Raw genomic sequence first — 17,072 nt, forward strand, 5'->3', positions numbered from 1 at the left:
TTTTTGTTAGAGACTGAGTCCACTTTGTTAAACATTCTTTTAAAATGAAAGTTTGTTGATTTATTACACTTACACATTACACTTTTATAATTATTAGTTGTAAAACGGTCACCAGGCAATATTATCGTTTATCGCAATAAATTTTGAGACAATTAATCGCCCAGCAAAATTTGTTATCGTGACAGGCCTAGGCGGCAGAGGGATTATGGAGAAGTGAACGGTGTGTAATCTAGTACTTACAGTTTAATTATGTGAGGGTGCCTAAAAAGCTTCAGGTTCTGGATCTCCCTACGAATTTTTCCCACCACGTCCAAGCTGCGGATCTTCTGCCGGTTCAAGATCTTCACTGCCACTTGGTGCTTGGTGAGCTCATGCTGGCCCACTGCAGGACGAACCCATAAACACATGTACATTACAGAATTCAAAACAGTCACAAAGCAAGAACAACTGAAAACTGGAGTTGTCTTTTTTATATATATACTCAGTGTTTTTTCTAGCTTATTTACATGTGGCAGACAGTGAACAACAACTATGTTTATTTTGAGTCATGTCACTATTTGCCTGTCAAGTTAAAGTCCAAAGTTCACATTCCTTTTAACGTTTTTATTTTTATTTTTTGTAGCTCTACAACAAATCCAGAGGGAAACATCAAACTGCTGTCTGATGAAATAAAAAGGTGTTTATTGTGTCTCTTAGCTCAAATACGACGCCAAATACATCTAGATCTAATAAAACCACACATAACCCATATTAAAGTGTAACGCTGAAAAACCTCACAGTAAACATAACGCAAAGATTAGTTACTCTCCTGAGGGGAGCTCCTAAATATGTTTGTATTTATCTAAAAACAAAGACAGGGAATGAAAACATATGCAAACAAAAAAAAATCATGCTGAAACAAAACTTTAAACCCATCTATAGAAATGCTTTATAAAAGCCAGATGGACTGAGGAGCAAAGAGTATTAAACTTGAGAGGTATTTCATCAGAACAGATGGTGAAATATTCAATCTGCAAGGCTCTAAAACCATTATCAAAGGGCATCAACTCCAGTGAACTGAGGCTGTGTTTTCCCTTCAACAACAACAAATAGCATGAGAGTGCAGGAGAGATGAGTCACTGGAAAATAAGTGTAAACAGAACCAGTAGTTGTCCTGACTTCTTGCTTTGGATGGGGTTGGTACATTTAACTTTATTTTAGGCACAAAATAATGTTTCCATGAGCCAAAAATGTTTATTAAAAAAAAGGTACACAGCTGGCATATCCGGTCAAGGAAAACTTGAGCAAGTCACAGTGTTATTGACCCCTTTGTTACAACTCGTGACAACACTAAGCGTATAGTTTTTCCAATTCTGCTTAAACAACCACACTTAAAAGCAAAAACATTACATCGACATTAAAACAGAAGCTGGGGGAAAAACCGTAATGACGTGCTTCTAAATTAATACTGAAAACGGGGAATGAAAGTAGCGCCAACACCAGTCAGGAAGGCTTCCCAGTGATTCTCTGAGCAGACTTGTGGCTCACACACAGGCCAGTTTAACAGTGCTGCACATACTAACTGGTGTTAATGAATCACTCAAACAATCATTTACCAGTTGTTGTGTAGCTAAATAGCTCTAACGCGTTAGGTTTGATCACAAATAAACCGAATGAAAAGCATGACAAGATATATGTTACATTCCTGGCTTAACGACAGTTAGCCTCCAGTCACTGGGAGCTAGTTAGCAGCTAAGCTAAAAAAGCGACACCGTGCTTCAGCTGGCAGGATGTACCGACAGTGGAAGTCAGGCTTACCTTTAACCTTTCCAAACGTCCCCACTCCGAGTGTGTCCCCGAGAATGTAATGTCCGATTTTAACTCTTCCTTCGTGTTTTTGTTTGTCCGTCGCCATCTTCCCGCAGTGGCGTTTCTCTAGCTGCAGGCGGAAACGGAGCGAACTCAGCTGTATGTGTGCGTCTCTCTAGCGGCTGTCTAGCGGCTCCTCTCCGGCTGCACGGAGAGTGGAACGCGCCCCGGCTTGTGCGTGATTCGTCGGAAGTGCGGAAGACGTAAAACGTTGCCTTCACGGCACGCCGACAGCTCGGAAATATTTCGGAAAACATGAAAAAGTCTTTCCACCACCTACAGTGACCTTATTGATACGCATGTGTGACTCTTCTTCACAGTGTTTTTATATGTCACAAATTCATAGGTATTTTGCCCTCCGGTCATTTTTTTTCAACCAGGCATCACGCTGCTATCAACAGATGGGAAGTTTACCATAATTACATTTGAGAACAAGATTTTCCCTTTTTTGTGAATGCCTCATTGTGAATGGAGAAACCTATGCTGTTGTTGAAACTTGAGCTGGGACTAACTTGAATGCACAAGCTGGAGTGGATGTAGTTTGTTTCTACTGTTACCTCTAAATTTGAGTACTGAAAATAAAAATAAATAATAATAAATAGATATTAATACTTAAAATATTTATACAATTTTATCCACTTGATGAAGCCTATTCAATTAATCTAATTATTAGATTAGTCCCTTGTTTGATGCTAAGCTGAACACATTAAACACAACATGGAATTTATAATGTAGTCTAGCATATCTTTCTGTAGATCTAAACAAAAAAAACCCACTTTTACAGTGCACACAATAATGGCAAATGTGCAGGAAAGCACTGCATATTTTTTAAATCTTTGTTTACATAGATTGCATGTGTGTTGTTTGAAATCATAACCACAGCAGTGTACTAACCATGAACTCAGAAACGTTATGCTGATCCATAATCCACACTATTCATACTTCATTCATACGCCACAAAGGACAGGCAAACATTAGAAACAGAAAAAGAACCACAGCTGTATTGGTAAACCATATTTAAACAGGCTGCTGTGTTGACTGTCAAGTAACTTTTTATTTAAAAGCTCTTACCCAAATTTCACATCTAACCTTGTTTGTTCATTGTTATGACTCCAAAGTTTAAAACCTTAAAAATGACACCTATTTTGAAAGAGTGAGGCAAAATATAGAAAGGAATATATTTAAAGCAGACAAGTTTTAAATGACTATAAACTAGCTGTAATTAGGATAAAACTTAATCCTATTGCACTATGTTGCATACTAAATAGTAATATTGCTGTGTAATGTTATATGTAAATACTGTATGTCATTTGTAGCTGTAGAAATGTTTTAAATAGAGGGTACTGCAAGTATGTGTGAAAAATTATTAGGGATGGACCAAACAGGAGCTTAATTGTCATCATTAAAAAGTAATTCTCGTGAGATTTACATACGCATTGGTGGATGCTTATGTATACTTCTAAAAAAGTAATAATAAAGGGAACAAAAAGAAAAAAATTGTATAGATCTTCTGGACGGGTTCTTCTCTAATGAAACGTTTCGTCTCTTCTCCAAGAGACTTCTTCAGTCTGAGAGTTTCAGGCAAAATTTAGGTTTTTAAGCCCTGCCTCCATGTGACTGATACTCACATCACATGGCTATCGTTGACACTTAATTAAACGTCACCTGTTTCAGAGAAACTGAGACGTTTATTTTCTAAACATGATGTCCCAGTGGCTTTCAAACCCCAAAACACATTACGGCAAAAGCTGGTTCACCCCATAGGTCCGGTGCCCCGGCACAAACAGAGCAATGTTGTATATGCTGTTAAGTGCCAGGAGGACTGCGACCAGTTATACATCGGGGAAACAAAGCAGCCACTGTTCAAAAGAATGTCCCAACACAGACGAGCTACGTCTAATGGCCAGAACTCTGCAGTTTTCACTCATTTACAGGCCAGCAGTCACTCTTTCAGAGATGAGGATGTTCTCATTCTTGATAGAGAGGAACGTTGGTTTGAGAGAGGAGTAAAAGAAGCCATTTTTGTGAAGAAAGACCGTCCATCATTAAACAGAGGTGGAGGCCTCCGTTTTCAGTTGTCCCCCTCCTACAGTACTGCTATTGCCAGTATCAATCCACCCCCTGTTAACAATAGGTGTTAATTAAGTGTCAACGATAGCCATGTGATGTGAGTATCAGTCACATGGAGGCAGGGCTTAAAAGCCTGAATTTTGCCTGAAACTCTCAGACTGAAGAAGTCTCTTGGAGGAGAGACGAAACGTTTCATTAGAGAAGAACCCGTCCAGAAGACCTGTACAATTTTTTTTCTTTTTGATTTTTTACCTGGATTACTGAGATGCATCAGGACAATAAAGGGAACACTCAAACAATACATCCTAGATCTGAATGAATGAAATAGTTCTAAGTAAATCAAATTTCTGTTAAATCAAACTCTTCACTTAAGAAGCGACACTGATTGACAAAACACATTCAGCTTTTTACAGAACAAAGTATTCAATGAGAATATTTCATTCATTCAGATCTATGTGTTATTTGCGTGGTCTCTTTAATTTTTTGATCAGTGTATAAGTGGAAAGAAGATAAAATCAAGCAACTTCATTTGGCTGGTCATTTTGTTTTTTTCTGACACAAGAAGGAATGTGCCAGTTGTGTTTTATTCTGGGAACCAGTACATGGCCATTGGTCACAGAGGAAGAAGATGACCAGTAAAGCATCAGCAGGCTGAAGACTGATACAGGAATCATTGTTCCTGAAAAGAAATCGGCCACGATGGATCAGAGCGTGTGGTGAGACATGGGGATCGATGAAATCCAATATATTTTTGTTAGCTTTTATCATGCAAAAAGGTGGGTGCTTTAGCACCTTTGGTACTCCCAGTTCCCACATCATTTACATACTGTATGTGCAGTTGTAGGAATTGTCCATCTATTGCCTGAATTTTAAAAGATTGCATAAAAACAATAAAAAATGCAAACAGGACATGTCACCAAAAGAGAAAAACAACATTTTTAAAGAATGGATACAGATTTAACCCCTAAGGATTGTGATTGGGTGAATGGTTAAAAATAATAACAATAATGATAATAATAATAATGCATATGGGAAACCCCCCCCATTTGCAACACTCTGGGCACTTGAACGTGGCCCCTCAGGTACTCTCAGGGCACCAACAATAGCAGCCCCCTGCTCCCCTTGTGTATTCACATGCATGGGAAAAATGCAAAGATGGTTGACTCTATATAAGGCAGTTGAAGAGGGTGTTTTAAATAATAGGAAAACTTAATGTTCAGCTCAGACTGAGACCAAACAATGCTTTGAGTGTCCAACAGATGGCAATGTCCATTCATGAAAAGAATAATCACTGCACAGTATTTATCAAGCCAAATTAGAACCATTTGTTTTTAAATAAACATAGCATATATTTGACCAACAAAAACTGAGTAAATACCTCAGAAAGTGTTTTTTTTTTTAACAGAAGTGAGACAAGTATTAAAACGTGTTGAAAAAGTTCATAAATGTCACCCAAAGCAGGCCAGGGATCAGTGTTTGCTGACCTTATTTTTAGTTCCTTTTCACAGAATCTTAGCACTCTTATTTTTGACAGAGGCTCCAAGTTCCCTGACAGTTTATTACATGCTACAGTGGTTATCATTTTAATTACTAAGGTGCTTATAATAATCCTACTAGGTCCACCTGTTAGCGTGCTCGTTAGAGCCTTGCCCATTATCCTCCATGCTGCTCCTCACCCCAGCAACAGTCCAAAGCAGCAGCACAAACAGCTTTCACACACTGCGCTGAAATTAAAGAACTGTTTGCACTCACAGTGGTGTATTTTCAGAGAAACATTTATTGCTCAAGTTTATACAGAGTGAAACCTCGTGATGGGGAAAACAGTGGCTGTTATGAATGTACAGATTTTTGATCATGTGAGAAAAAAAATGGAAAATGGTCATGCAATGTGCAGCCTGAGGTTTGTAAAACTGAATCACTCTCACTTGTATGTATTGGCACACAACTGCCAAAAATGCACCACATCATTTTCCAACACAACCTGTAGCTGCATTTCTCTTTAAAGACAGATTGAGGTTGGAAATAAAGTCCAGAGATATTACTCAAAATCAAATTACCGCTTTAATGTTTTTGTCTAATAAATGAAAACTAGCTTTAAAAGTTGTGCCTTGTGGAAAAGTCAAATATTTTTAAAAGATTATTTGAATAAACTCAGTTTGGAAATAAAAAGTTCAACTGGGATGGTTTCTGTGTTTTTGAATATGAAGAGGTTAACAAACAGTTTGTGTGTGGACAAAGACTACAACAGGAAAGGTTGTAAACTTCTCCACAGATTCCCACTTCAAAAAGAGCAAAACTTTCCCGTTAAGACGGTTTCAAATCTGCCAAATCAGCTCTGCAAGAAGTCAAAAGGCCAGTGTAAGAAAACTTTAATGCCTTTGGTGTCAAACAATTTACATCAACACTAAAATGTCATGTTTCTATGAGACGACAAACAAAACAAGCATGTAAACCATGTTATGTGTAGAAGTACCAATCTCACAACAGTTAGTGTAACTTATATAGGAAAATGTACAATAAACAGATGAATACAGAGGCACAAATGAAGGAAATTGGACAAAAAAAAAAGCCCAATATTATTCAAATATAAGTGGCTGATAAAATAACAATACAGACAAATCTTCCAGAAAAACACTTGACAAAACAGTGACTGGAAAATGGTGGAAACATAGAAACTAATATACACAGATGACAAAAAACAGTTCCGTCCATGTGATGAACCAAATCTCACCAAATATAAAAATGTTACAATGATGTTAAAATGACTTGTAAAGAATGTTTGTGCTCTTCAATCTTCCACCTTCTACAGTATCTGCAAGTTGAGGCACTTGAAAAGAATATGATTGTACTTCATGTAGTATGTACATTTGTACTGCTTGTGTGCCTTAGAAAACAAACTCCACTCATACAGAGCAGGTGCTTAACCTCACAGCTCGTCTCCAAACCACTAACAGAGTTCTAAAGTTCAAAAGAAATCTCCTCCTTTCTCTCAAATGTGAGGAAATATTCTAAATGGAGCAGAAGACGCTAAATTAATGACTCCTAATTTAAATGAGATGTTCAGGGTCAGACGATATGGAGACAAACCCAACCTGCATCCTCTGGCCTAACAGGAATTCAAGCTTGACTACTGATGGTAGTAAAAAAAGCATTAAAGGTTGGAAAAACTGCTCCTCATCTTGTAATTCTCCAAAAGTGTCCAACTCACACATGATTAAACTGGATACCCTTAAAATCCATAGAAAAGATGGAAAAGCAGCTTGTGAAGAGTCTTCCCTTAAAATATAACCATGAAACACTTAGTAAAAAAGTAACTTAGTCTGATTACATGTACAACTATCACTGCTACATTTGATTTATAGAAAAAAAACATAAATAATATTCACAGTCAGACATCATTTTGTGAATTTTAGGCTCAGTGTTCCAAATGACCAAACCTCATACACACGTCATATATTCACAAATGATCATCCCGGATCCCTGGTCCCACATCAATACGTCACATGCTATTCCACATATCCATGGATGGTCTCTGATACAGTCTGAAGACAGATGCCAAAGCTTAAGGCAGGCTGGTGATGTCCCGCTTCGGAGGGGGTCCGTCTGGCTTGCAGGGGGTGCTGTTGGCTTTATCTTCAAAAATTAAAATCCTGCGATGAGAAAAAGAGCCATAAAACAATGAGTCAGACACGAAGGCAACATTTTGTGTTTTCCCATGTGGCGTCACCACTTTAATAAGGTTTGTGTTTATACAAATATTCAACAAAGCAAAGTTATTATTCAAAACATAAAAACAGCCACATTTACTCTCATATGTTGTGTCTGACAGGAAAATGAGAAAAAGGAAATAAATTAAGTAAAATGGAGACAGACTTATTCACTTACATCTCTGGAACCTGAATATTCATCAGAACCTTTTTGCCCATATTCAAAATCTAAATATTTTAGATTTTCTGGACAACTCATTTTATGTTTGTAGCCTGGTGAGTAAAGGAGATTGTGCCTTGGCTGTATTGAACCCAAAACTGTACAATTTTCCATTCTGGATCAAGTTTTATCTTTTTACTTGCTTTTATACCTTATGTTTTACCATCTCAGATGATTTTATGTTTTAGGCTATTCAAGTCCTTGTTTTAATTGTACAGCATTATGGTAAACTTTGGTTGTTTTAAAGGTGATCTAAAAAGTTCTCCCATCTCCTGCCACTTATCCATAGTCAGGTCACAGATGCAACAGGCCCAGGAGAGAAACCCAGACATCCCTCTCTCCAGCTCGTCCTGGGGGATCCCAAGGCAGAGAGGTTATATAATCCCTCCAACAAGCCCTGTATCTTCCCCAGGGCCTCCTGCCAGTGGGATGTGCACGGAAACACCTATAAAAAAGGAGGCATCTTAATCAGATGCCCCCACCCCCCAATAATATTGATTTGCTAACAGTTTGTTCTTAAAAATAAATTTGTTGAAGTTACAGTATTTCTTTTCTAAAACTTTAAGCCTTAAATATATCAAATATAGTTCCATAATGTTTTGGACAAAACCATCGTGTCACTAGCATCAAATACATTTTAATTCAGCATTGTATATTTTTTTACATCAAAAAAGGGAAGTAACTCAGAAACAGTATGGAAAATTTGAAAGCTAATTAGAGCAATTGAATAAAAATATAAAAAAGGTGCAAAGAACAGATTTCCATGGATTAATAAATAGTCATTTTTAGAGTCTGTTTTAATTAAAAGGAAATGAAGAGTGGGTGCTTTGTTAATGGTTTATACTATCGGACAGGAGCTATTTAGAGCAAATGCCCGTCTTTAATTTCCTTTTCTGGAAAACTGGGCAAAGCTCCACTAAGCTCATAAGAACCAATGATCCCAATGAGGAATCTGACACACAGCAACTAAAACTATCTGTCAAACACTTAATTCTGTTTTTCTTTCCTTTCTTCCCCCACTCAGTGCAGCAGCCTGACCCGTAGTGATCACTACTGATAGATTGGCTGACTTTTGGCAAGGTATGTATTGCTGAATGTGGAGTATAGCTAAAAGCTGACCAAAATACTAATCAACACCATGAAGTACAGGCATGTACTTGGGCCTTGTTTAGTTCTGTTACAATCACTTGCTGCTACTTGTTAACCAGTCAGCAGGAGCCTCATTGGTCATTTAAAACCCAGTGTGATCAAACTACAAGAACTGTGTGTCCTTTAGTACTTGTGTGCTGCCCTAATGCTAACTGAGCCCAACTGTAGAGCCTGACCCAAATAGTTTTTCCTCTAATGGCAACAAAAATCAATGGTTGCCCTGCCAAATGCTGTGAAGAACAATATTCTGGCACGATTTTGTACCCTCAACTTCACCCTCTCATTTCCTCTCCCAGAAGACAAAAGGAGCGCCACGAATGAAAAGCTTTGCAGCCGTTTGTCGTTATCAGCAGGCCCAGAGAGCTTGGAAACTGTTTAAAAAGACTACGATATGAAGAGAACCACAAAGATACAATGTGAAATAGTGAAAACAAAGTACACTGACATGGCATGCAACCCATTCCAAAACAAAAACGTGTGGAGTGGCATATCACTTTCCTGGTTAAAACTATGTTAAACAGCATTTATGGAATGTGGAGATTATCTTACTGGACTTCTACCAAGTGGCAAGATTAGCAAGAGGAAATGAGACGTTTATAAATCTTGCTGTGGGATTATGGGATTCACTTTAAAAAAACGGGTGAAGGTAAAGTAGGGAAAGTTTTGCATTCTGCTAAATGTTGCTGGGATTACGGGATTTGTCTGGGGTCTGGCTAGCAGAGCTCAGGCAGCAGCCACGCTGACCCAGTGCAAGGCTGCTTTAAAAGGCTTACACCAGCTACATTAACTCATTACACAACAGACTCAAACAGGCTCTTATCCACCAGGAATTACTTTAAAAAACAACAAGTCAAGAGACAATTTATAATGTGAAGGATGAAATTACTAAGCAGGATCTGATGAGCTTTGGAGCTTTTTGTTTGCGCTTTATGACTGCTACTTGTTAATCAGCCTATAATCAGTTACATAAGCTCATGATCCCAGATTAATATAAGGGTGTAGTCTATGGATAGATGGGGTTTCCATGGTGATTGATGTAGCCAGGGTGTAGTGACATCACTGAGCCCCCTGCTGTTGGATGAAGCAGCTGACTGACACCACCGTCACTGTATGAACATACACTGAACCAGATGATGTTTTACAGCTGAACGTTAATCCTTTCTACAACAGACAAAAACATTCACTTACAATTTGAGCACAGCTGAGCGCTTGCCCAGCATCATTTTGACAAAGTCTCTGTAGTTGATGGTGTTGCTGCTGTCGCCGGTCACCTCCACCATCATTTTTTTCAACTCCAAGTGAGTCTTGGGCACCCCCAGCTTTTCCATCATCCTTTTCATTCCCATCATATCTGTGACAAAGTGACGAGAAATACATTGATAATAGGAAGGGACGAGATAATTTACTTACTTATGATGTTATTGCACAGCAAAACACAAGGTTTTTCAGAAATACTAGGGTATACATAGAAATACATAGGTATTTGTAAAAGTTTTATGAAAAAGGTACCATTTACAACAGAAGGCAGGCAGTGGTTTTTGTCACCCTTGGGTAAAACTAAAGTTTAACTTAATGAGAAGAAAACAATCAGGCATTGAAGTCTGATTAACAAATTAAATATGTTAACTTTTTTAAAACCACTGTTTTAGAACAGTAGTGTAGGTACCATAAATTACTAGAATATTTTATTTATTTAATTATTTTGCAGCAAATCTACAATTATCTTTCAAACATAATTGTGATCCATGAGCCAATGCATCCATGAGGTCATTAACAATATCAGTGCTCAAGTCACCCTCTTCATCTCTTGGTTATGTTGCATCATTTTATTCTGATAGTTGCTCAGAGGACAAAAACAGTTTGAAAGCTTCCAGTCAGCTTTCTGATGGCTGGAAATTTTCACCCAACTTCTGTCTCTTTCTAAAAATGACAAAGTCAACTGTTTGAAAATAAAAACAGTAAGCTAAGAAACAAAAAAAAAACTATACCAGAGGAGAGCTCAATCACTCTTAATGGTATCATTAATTTGAAACAAGCATTTGTAATAGTGCTGGGCGGTATACCATTTTGTACCGAATACTGGTTTTTATTTTTGTTATGATATGAATTTTTTGAATACCGGACATTCCGGTTTAAATAGCGGAACGTTTCGTCGCAGCCGCCAGTGAACCGTTGTTTTCCAGGGGACATTTTTCCTTGCTGCACCGCCATGAGCGTTAGCATGCTAATGTTTGGAGCTGCTAGTTGCAGCCGCGGGTGGTGATTCCGCTGCTTATATTGACTGACGTTTAAAAAAACATCCCATTTTTGCCGTCGCTGAATGTAGTAAACACCTCTTCAGTGACGTGCACAGTTAGATTTAACGCGGTTAGTTAATATGGAGACGTTATGCTGATGGAGACTTAACGTGGTTCTAWTGTGAAAAGCCTGCAGGAAGTAGTTCGTAGTGGAGTTGGAATTGACTGGTGTGTAAGGTGAGTCATGCTGATAAGCTTTAATAAACAACATAAAAACAATAAACCCGATCAGAATCTTTTCTTAACCCTCCTCCTTCACAACTGGACCAAAATACATGACTACTGTCTCCAACCACCAGTCAGAGAAGAACAGACACAGAGGAGGGAAACAGAGACAGAGGTACAGTAAAAGAAAAAAGTCAATAAGCAGGCATACATGTCAACCTCTTCGGACGTTTACTTTTATAAAAAGCCTCAAAAATCCGTACAACTCACACGGTGGGGGTGTGCAGCGGCTGCGGACATGAAAGCGCCCGCTGAGCAGCAGGAGGAGAGGAGAGCGGAAAAAGTTCAAAACTTATTTCTAGCGGCAGAAGAGGTTAAAAGATGGCTGTTTGATGTTATTTATTGTTTTTTAAAATCATCCTACAGGCTCTGACATGTTAGATAAATTTGAAAATCAGGTTTTGAAAAAATCCGTAAGACTTGAAAAGATCCGTGAGATTACTCTATATGTCCGTATACCTGCAAAATGACGTTAAAGCCTTATAACTTACAATCTGTACAAGTTGACATGTATGAGCAGGGTTTGTACATTTTATTATCAGCTGAGCTGTGATGAAAAGAAAAATACCGTCAAACACCGTGAAACTGGTGAAAATGTTGAAAATACCGTGATATAAAATTTTGATCATATCGCCCAGCCCTAATTTGTAACAAACCACCACCAGCCAAATGCTTTAAGACACCTTCTCAATCAATGTTTTTATTTTTGTTCCTACCATGCTAATTAATACTCAAGTCATCCATCCAGACAATGATGGAACACATAAGGAATCATGAAGCAAACTTAAGTGTTAAATAAACCCAAATATGTGTTAGATTCTTCAAAGTAAAACATTTTATGATGTTAACTACCGCTGTGCCCCTCTCTCTGGCTTTCCCTCCCTCCGTCGGCTCCATCCACGTTAACTACAGCTCTTGGCTTTCCCGCTGTCGTTGTAATAACAACAACAACAATAATTTTGCCAATAGTTGCTGGCTGCATTAGGCTTTATTGTTTTGACATTCTACGATTATCACCTTTTAATGTGATCCAGGCCTCGTCTTCAAACTTCTAAATACTTTTGTAATGTTTGTTTTTCTTATCATGTTTCTGTACCTTGTGTTCCTTGATATTCTGCTCGACTTCAGTATTCATTTACAATTTAGAAAAAAATAAAAGGAAACCAATGAATGAGGTGTGTCTAAACTTGAGTGGTGGTGAATGTTTAGCTGTAAAACAGTCTACTGAAGGCTTACTACCAAGGCTAACAGCAATGCTATTTAACAAGCTAAATTTGTCTTTTTTTTTTAATATGCGACATAAAACTTGATTAGATTTAAGGAGCAGATTCTGTATTGCAGGACTATGTCTTTTTTAGAGGAGCAGTTATCATTCAGCATGTTTTCTATAGGTCATTCCAAAACAACAGCAGAGCACCTGACAGCCACAGTTACACACTCTTAAGTTGGAGGGATTTTTAAACAGCCACACTAGGATGAGGAGAAATAATCTGAAGTAGCTATTAGGAATTTTTATCAGTCTAAAGCAAAAAAAGAAATAAGAAAAAGAAAACACTTTTCAGAAGTGTCAGATTTTTCTGATTGTACACTTCACCTCACACCTGTTCAAGGCCAGATTGTGTACTCTCACTTTTCACTGAGGATACGACAATGACACATGAGCCTGTTTAGGTCCTGTGGTCACAGTGGCTAGACAATACACACACCGTATTAATTACTGCTCCCTCCTGTCAACACTGCTCAGTGCTCAGCTGTGCTGACAGTTGTTATCTGCAGTGCAGCTGCTGTTCTTGTGCTGGTTATTACTCACCAATCTCTCCTTCATCGGTTAGGTCAAACTCAGCATATTTATCTGCAAAACAAACACACGCAGATTGTTATTTAGAATAGAAACTCATTCCTACCACACACACACCCCTACATCCTAAAGTACAAAAAAGTATCTAGCTAGTATCTGACATGTCAGCAAAACACCTGTCATTTCCTGTCCAGCATCAGCTCTAAACTTTGCTGACAGCAAAAGTCTTCAAGGAAGAAACCAAACGCTGACATGCAAAGATGTTTCTGAAAGTTGACAACATTTTAAAAATAAATCTGATCCTTCTAGATTTGCAACACTGAGATCAATAAAGGCTACAAAGAAGATCCCACATTCATAAAGAAAAAAAAACTATACAAAATTTAAGAATCCTGAATTTTTTTTGTTTTGTAATATTTTACAGTTTTGTACTTTGTTCATTGGAAGCAAATTGTAATGAGTTTTGATTAATCATGCTGAGAAAATCCCTAATTTGATATTAACATTAAACAAAACTTGTACTAAACTAAAAAAAGGAATTTTTTTCACTTAAAAACCTGTAGCTATTTTCCCACATAAATCAAGTAAAACAGAATAAATCTTTCATGTGATGCCAAAATATGTCTCTAGCAGCAAATGTGTTGGGTTTCTGAAAAAACTGAAACCCAACACATCTTAATCTTAGGTTTCCACAGAATACATTAAATCTTAAAATTGAAGGGTGCATGCCAGATTTTCTGTTTTATGAAGTCAAAATACCTTTATATCCATAAAAACAATGGAAAAGCTCATTTGAAACAGCACTTGCTTTTACTTTAAACAGCCCTTTACATCATTGAGGTGATTGCTTCTAGTAAAGAGAATTTTTGTCCTCCCCAAATTTCCCTCCTTTCTCTTTTCTCTAGAAGATCCCTGTAGTTAGATTACATTTGCTATTTCTGTCTTACAATGGAAGCTCTGTGTGTTTTGGATGGGGTAGAGGGGGAGCAGGATGGGACAATGCCCACCCTGTTCAAAAACTCTCAGGAGTGGGCCTCCATGCAGACAAACAACTTTTTGAGAGGACCACTTGTCGTAGTGCAGCCTGTTGATCATCTGCAGCCACGGAAAACGTCTGAGGAACAGAACTTAAAAACCTCCCGTTTTTTTTTACAACTGATCTAGTTTTGTTCATAAAATAAAACGAGATTAGAAACAAAGATGTATTTTTTGTTTCTTATAAACACAGCTTGTGACTAAAGCAACTCAGGTATTTTGATTTGACCTGAGTTACTGGTTGACAGGTTTGTCAACCACTTGGGCAGCAGTTTTCTGAAGGGGTTTTTCCCATTTGAAAGAGGATTGTTGATGAAATAACTTCAAGCGTATGATAACACCAGTGACTTCCTCTTGTTGTTTTAGCCAGAAGATAAGGGATTTCCCAGTCATGGACCTTCATGAGAGCAAAACTGCTCTGTTTGTAAAAAAAATTCCATTCTTCCTGCTGAGATTTTTGGGGACGGCTAAAAAAAAAGACAAAAAAGTCTTTCTATGCTGTTATGATAACGTTAAGCATGAGCTACAGGAAGAAAAAAAAAGTACACAAACTTTACAAAACAGAAACTAAGTTGACACTTCGAACACCCACAAGCATTAGCTCATTAACACAATCCTTATGACAAATATTCTAGCTTTTCCTCCAACAAAATGCAACAAAGTGAGACATAGGAAATTTATTTTCTAGCACATGCTCATTAATCCATAATCTGGTCTCAGAAGGTGTTCAGGCCTGGGCTCTGTGGAGCCAAACCATGTGTGAAAATGATGTCTCATGCTCCCTGAACCAGTCACTCACAATTTCAGCCCAATGAATCCTGCTATTGTCATCTTGGAGCACGCCATGCCATCAGCAAAGAAAAAAAAAATCCATTAATGGAAAACCCTGATCACCTTTGGGCACATAACTTTGCTGAACCAGATCATTGTACTGCCCCCCACAGGCTTGTTCCAACCCTCACCTATGTTCATGAGCTATGGGTCAAGACCAAAAAAAAAACAACATCCTGGATACAAACAACTTGAATGAGTTTCCTCCATAGACTAGCTGGGGCTCAGCCTTAAAGAAAAGATGAGGACCTCCATCATTCGGGGGGAGCTTGGAGCAGAGCCACTGCCCCCTGGACACTTCCCTTTGTCGGTAGAGTAGACCACATTCATGGCAGGCTTCCAAAAATCCATAAAATTAATGAGATCATTACAGAGTTCAACCAATTAAGAAATAATAGAAACTTCTTGCAGCATGCACGCAAGAAAAGATAAACAGTGATATGAACCCATCAGTCGATACATAAGTTTTGATGCTGACCTTTGGTTCACTAGGACAGTATGAGAGAAATAAGGGAAAAACACAGCAAGCCTCCCAGGACTTTCTTGCCTGGCCTCTTTCTGTTTATATATTGTTGCTCCATTTCCTCCAGCAAGCCTACACGAAGTAGGACACTGTAGCATATTTCCCATTTTTTAAGAATTGCACCCCATTTTAGAATAAACAGCCATGTGTCACTCCGTCCTGAACATTACATTACATCTTACAGAGATCAATACTTTACAAACTCCACACGTTTCTTTTTAACAGCTGAGAAATGCTAAGTGCTTGCAAATTGTGAAAGTTTGTTACTGCAAATTAGTTAGCAAAAATATTTTCTCTCCTCCCAGGAGCTTTTCGGTTTAACTCAGCCAGGTTCTGAATATTGAAACAACAAGTGGAGGAACGCCCCAGCACATTCCTCTCAGGCCACTGAGGACGTGGCCCTGCAAACATTTAGAAATCAAAGCGGTCCACGAGTCCCACAGACAAAAACAAAATGCTTGTGACTAAAATGTTTATGTGGGTGTGCAGCCTGCAACAAAGAAACAAATGCCGAAGGTAGAACAAAAACCCGGAGAAAAGAATGCAAACTCAAAAGGGCAACAAAGATGGTAGATAATGAGGCAGATGAGGGGAGAACTGATTTACTCACTCTTCAAGCCTTCCAATTTTTCAGCCAGGCCTTCCTCATCTTTGTATTTCTGGTCCTCCAGGTATTCCTGAGAAGGATGAAGACAACAGATAACACTGATCAAAGCCGCACAGAAAACAGGTTTCTACAAGTTGGGATGAAACCAGATGTTCTTTATGATCTTCTGAAAGCATTTCTAACTCAAAGCCTTGCATTTGAAGGAATGCTTTTCACCCACCTCTTTTTCGCCACAGTTCTAAGATCATAATTTGTTGAGAAATACTGTAGTTGTTGAAATATTAAAACAAAAACAAGTATTGTCATGCAATTTTGCAGAATCTTTTTGCTTTACATTGGGGATTACTCTCAGCTACCATCACGTTTCACTTAACCATTTCTGTATCAGCAAAGGTCATTTAGCTGTGGCAGCCATCTTGAACATAAATGGTTTCAAAAGTCTATGAGTTTCAGATGTTTAATGATTATTCTCCATGAGTTTGAATAAAATCAGTCCACTGGTTCATGAGATAGTTTACTATCACAACTGAACAAACATGCCCTCCTACACACACACACACACACACACACAGAGAAAAAACAAGATCGCCCACAGAGATTCTCAAGACCCCAGCAGGGTTACACAATGTAAAACGAAAGGAGGTGCATTCCAGAAAGTATTAAAGCTGCTGTATGTAGTTTCTTGGGAACCCAAAAACTTAGAAAAATTTTGAACAGAAACAACCTTGTAGTCCCTCCCCCTGCTCTCAGCTCCCCTTCCTA

General features: G+C 38.2%; 2 protein-coding genes across 2 annotated transcripts in view; both read right to left on the minus strand.

The window, feature by feature from the left end:
• prkaa1 (protein kinase, AMP-activated, alpha 1 catalytic subunit) overlaps positions 1 to 2,014 on the minus strand; it is a 16,235-nt gene extending 14,221 nt beyond the window's left edge. The window contains exons 1-2 of the mRNA XM_014006613.1: positions 1,798 to 2,014; positions 241 to 382 (exon numbers count right to left, since the gene is read on the minus strand). Of these exons, the coding sequence (XP_013862067.1) occupies positions 241 to 382; positions 1,798 to 1,894 (239 nt within the window). The 5' untranslated portion in view covers positions 1,895 to 2,014. The remainder of the gene's footprint in view (positions 1 to 240; positions 383 to 1,797) is intronic.
• Positions 2,015 to 6,098: 4,084 nt separating this feature from the next.
• aif1l (allograft inflammatory factor 1-like) overlaps positions 6,099 to 17,072 on the minus strand; it is an 18,232-nt gene continuing 7,258 nt past the window's right edge. The window contains exons 3-6 of the mRNA XM_014006614.1: positions 16,314 to 16,380; positions 13,327 to 13,368; positions 10,183 to 10,345; positions 6,099 to 7,568 (exon numbers count right to left, since the gene is read on the minus strand). Coding sequence (XP_013862068.1) covers positions 7,481 to 7,568; positions 10,183 to 10,345; positions 13,327 to 13,368; positions 16,314 to 16,380 — 360 coding nt within the window. The 3' untranslated portion in view covers positions 6,099 to 7,480. The remainder of the gene's footprint in view (positions 7,569 to 10,182; positions 10,346 to 13,326; positions 13,369 to 16,313; positions 16,381 to 17,072) is intronic.

This window comes from Austrofundulus limnaeus, unplaced genomic scaffold (genome assembly GCF_001266775.1).
Source record: "Austrofundulus limnaeus strain Quisiro unplaced genomic scaffold, Austrofundulus_limnaeus-1.0 Scaffold36, whole genome shotgun sequence".
In the NCBI taxonomy this organism is placed as follows: domain Eukaryota; kingdom Metazoa; phylum Chordata; class Actinopteri; order Cyprinodontiformes; family Rivulidae; genus Austrofundulus; species Austrofundulus limnaeus.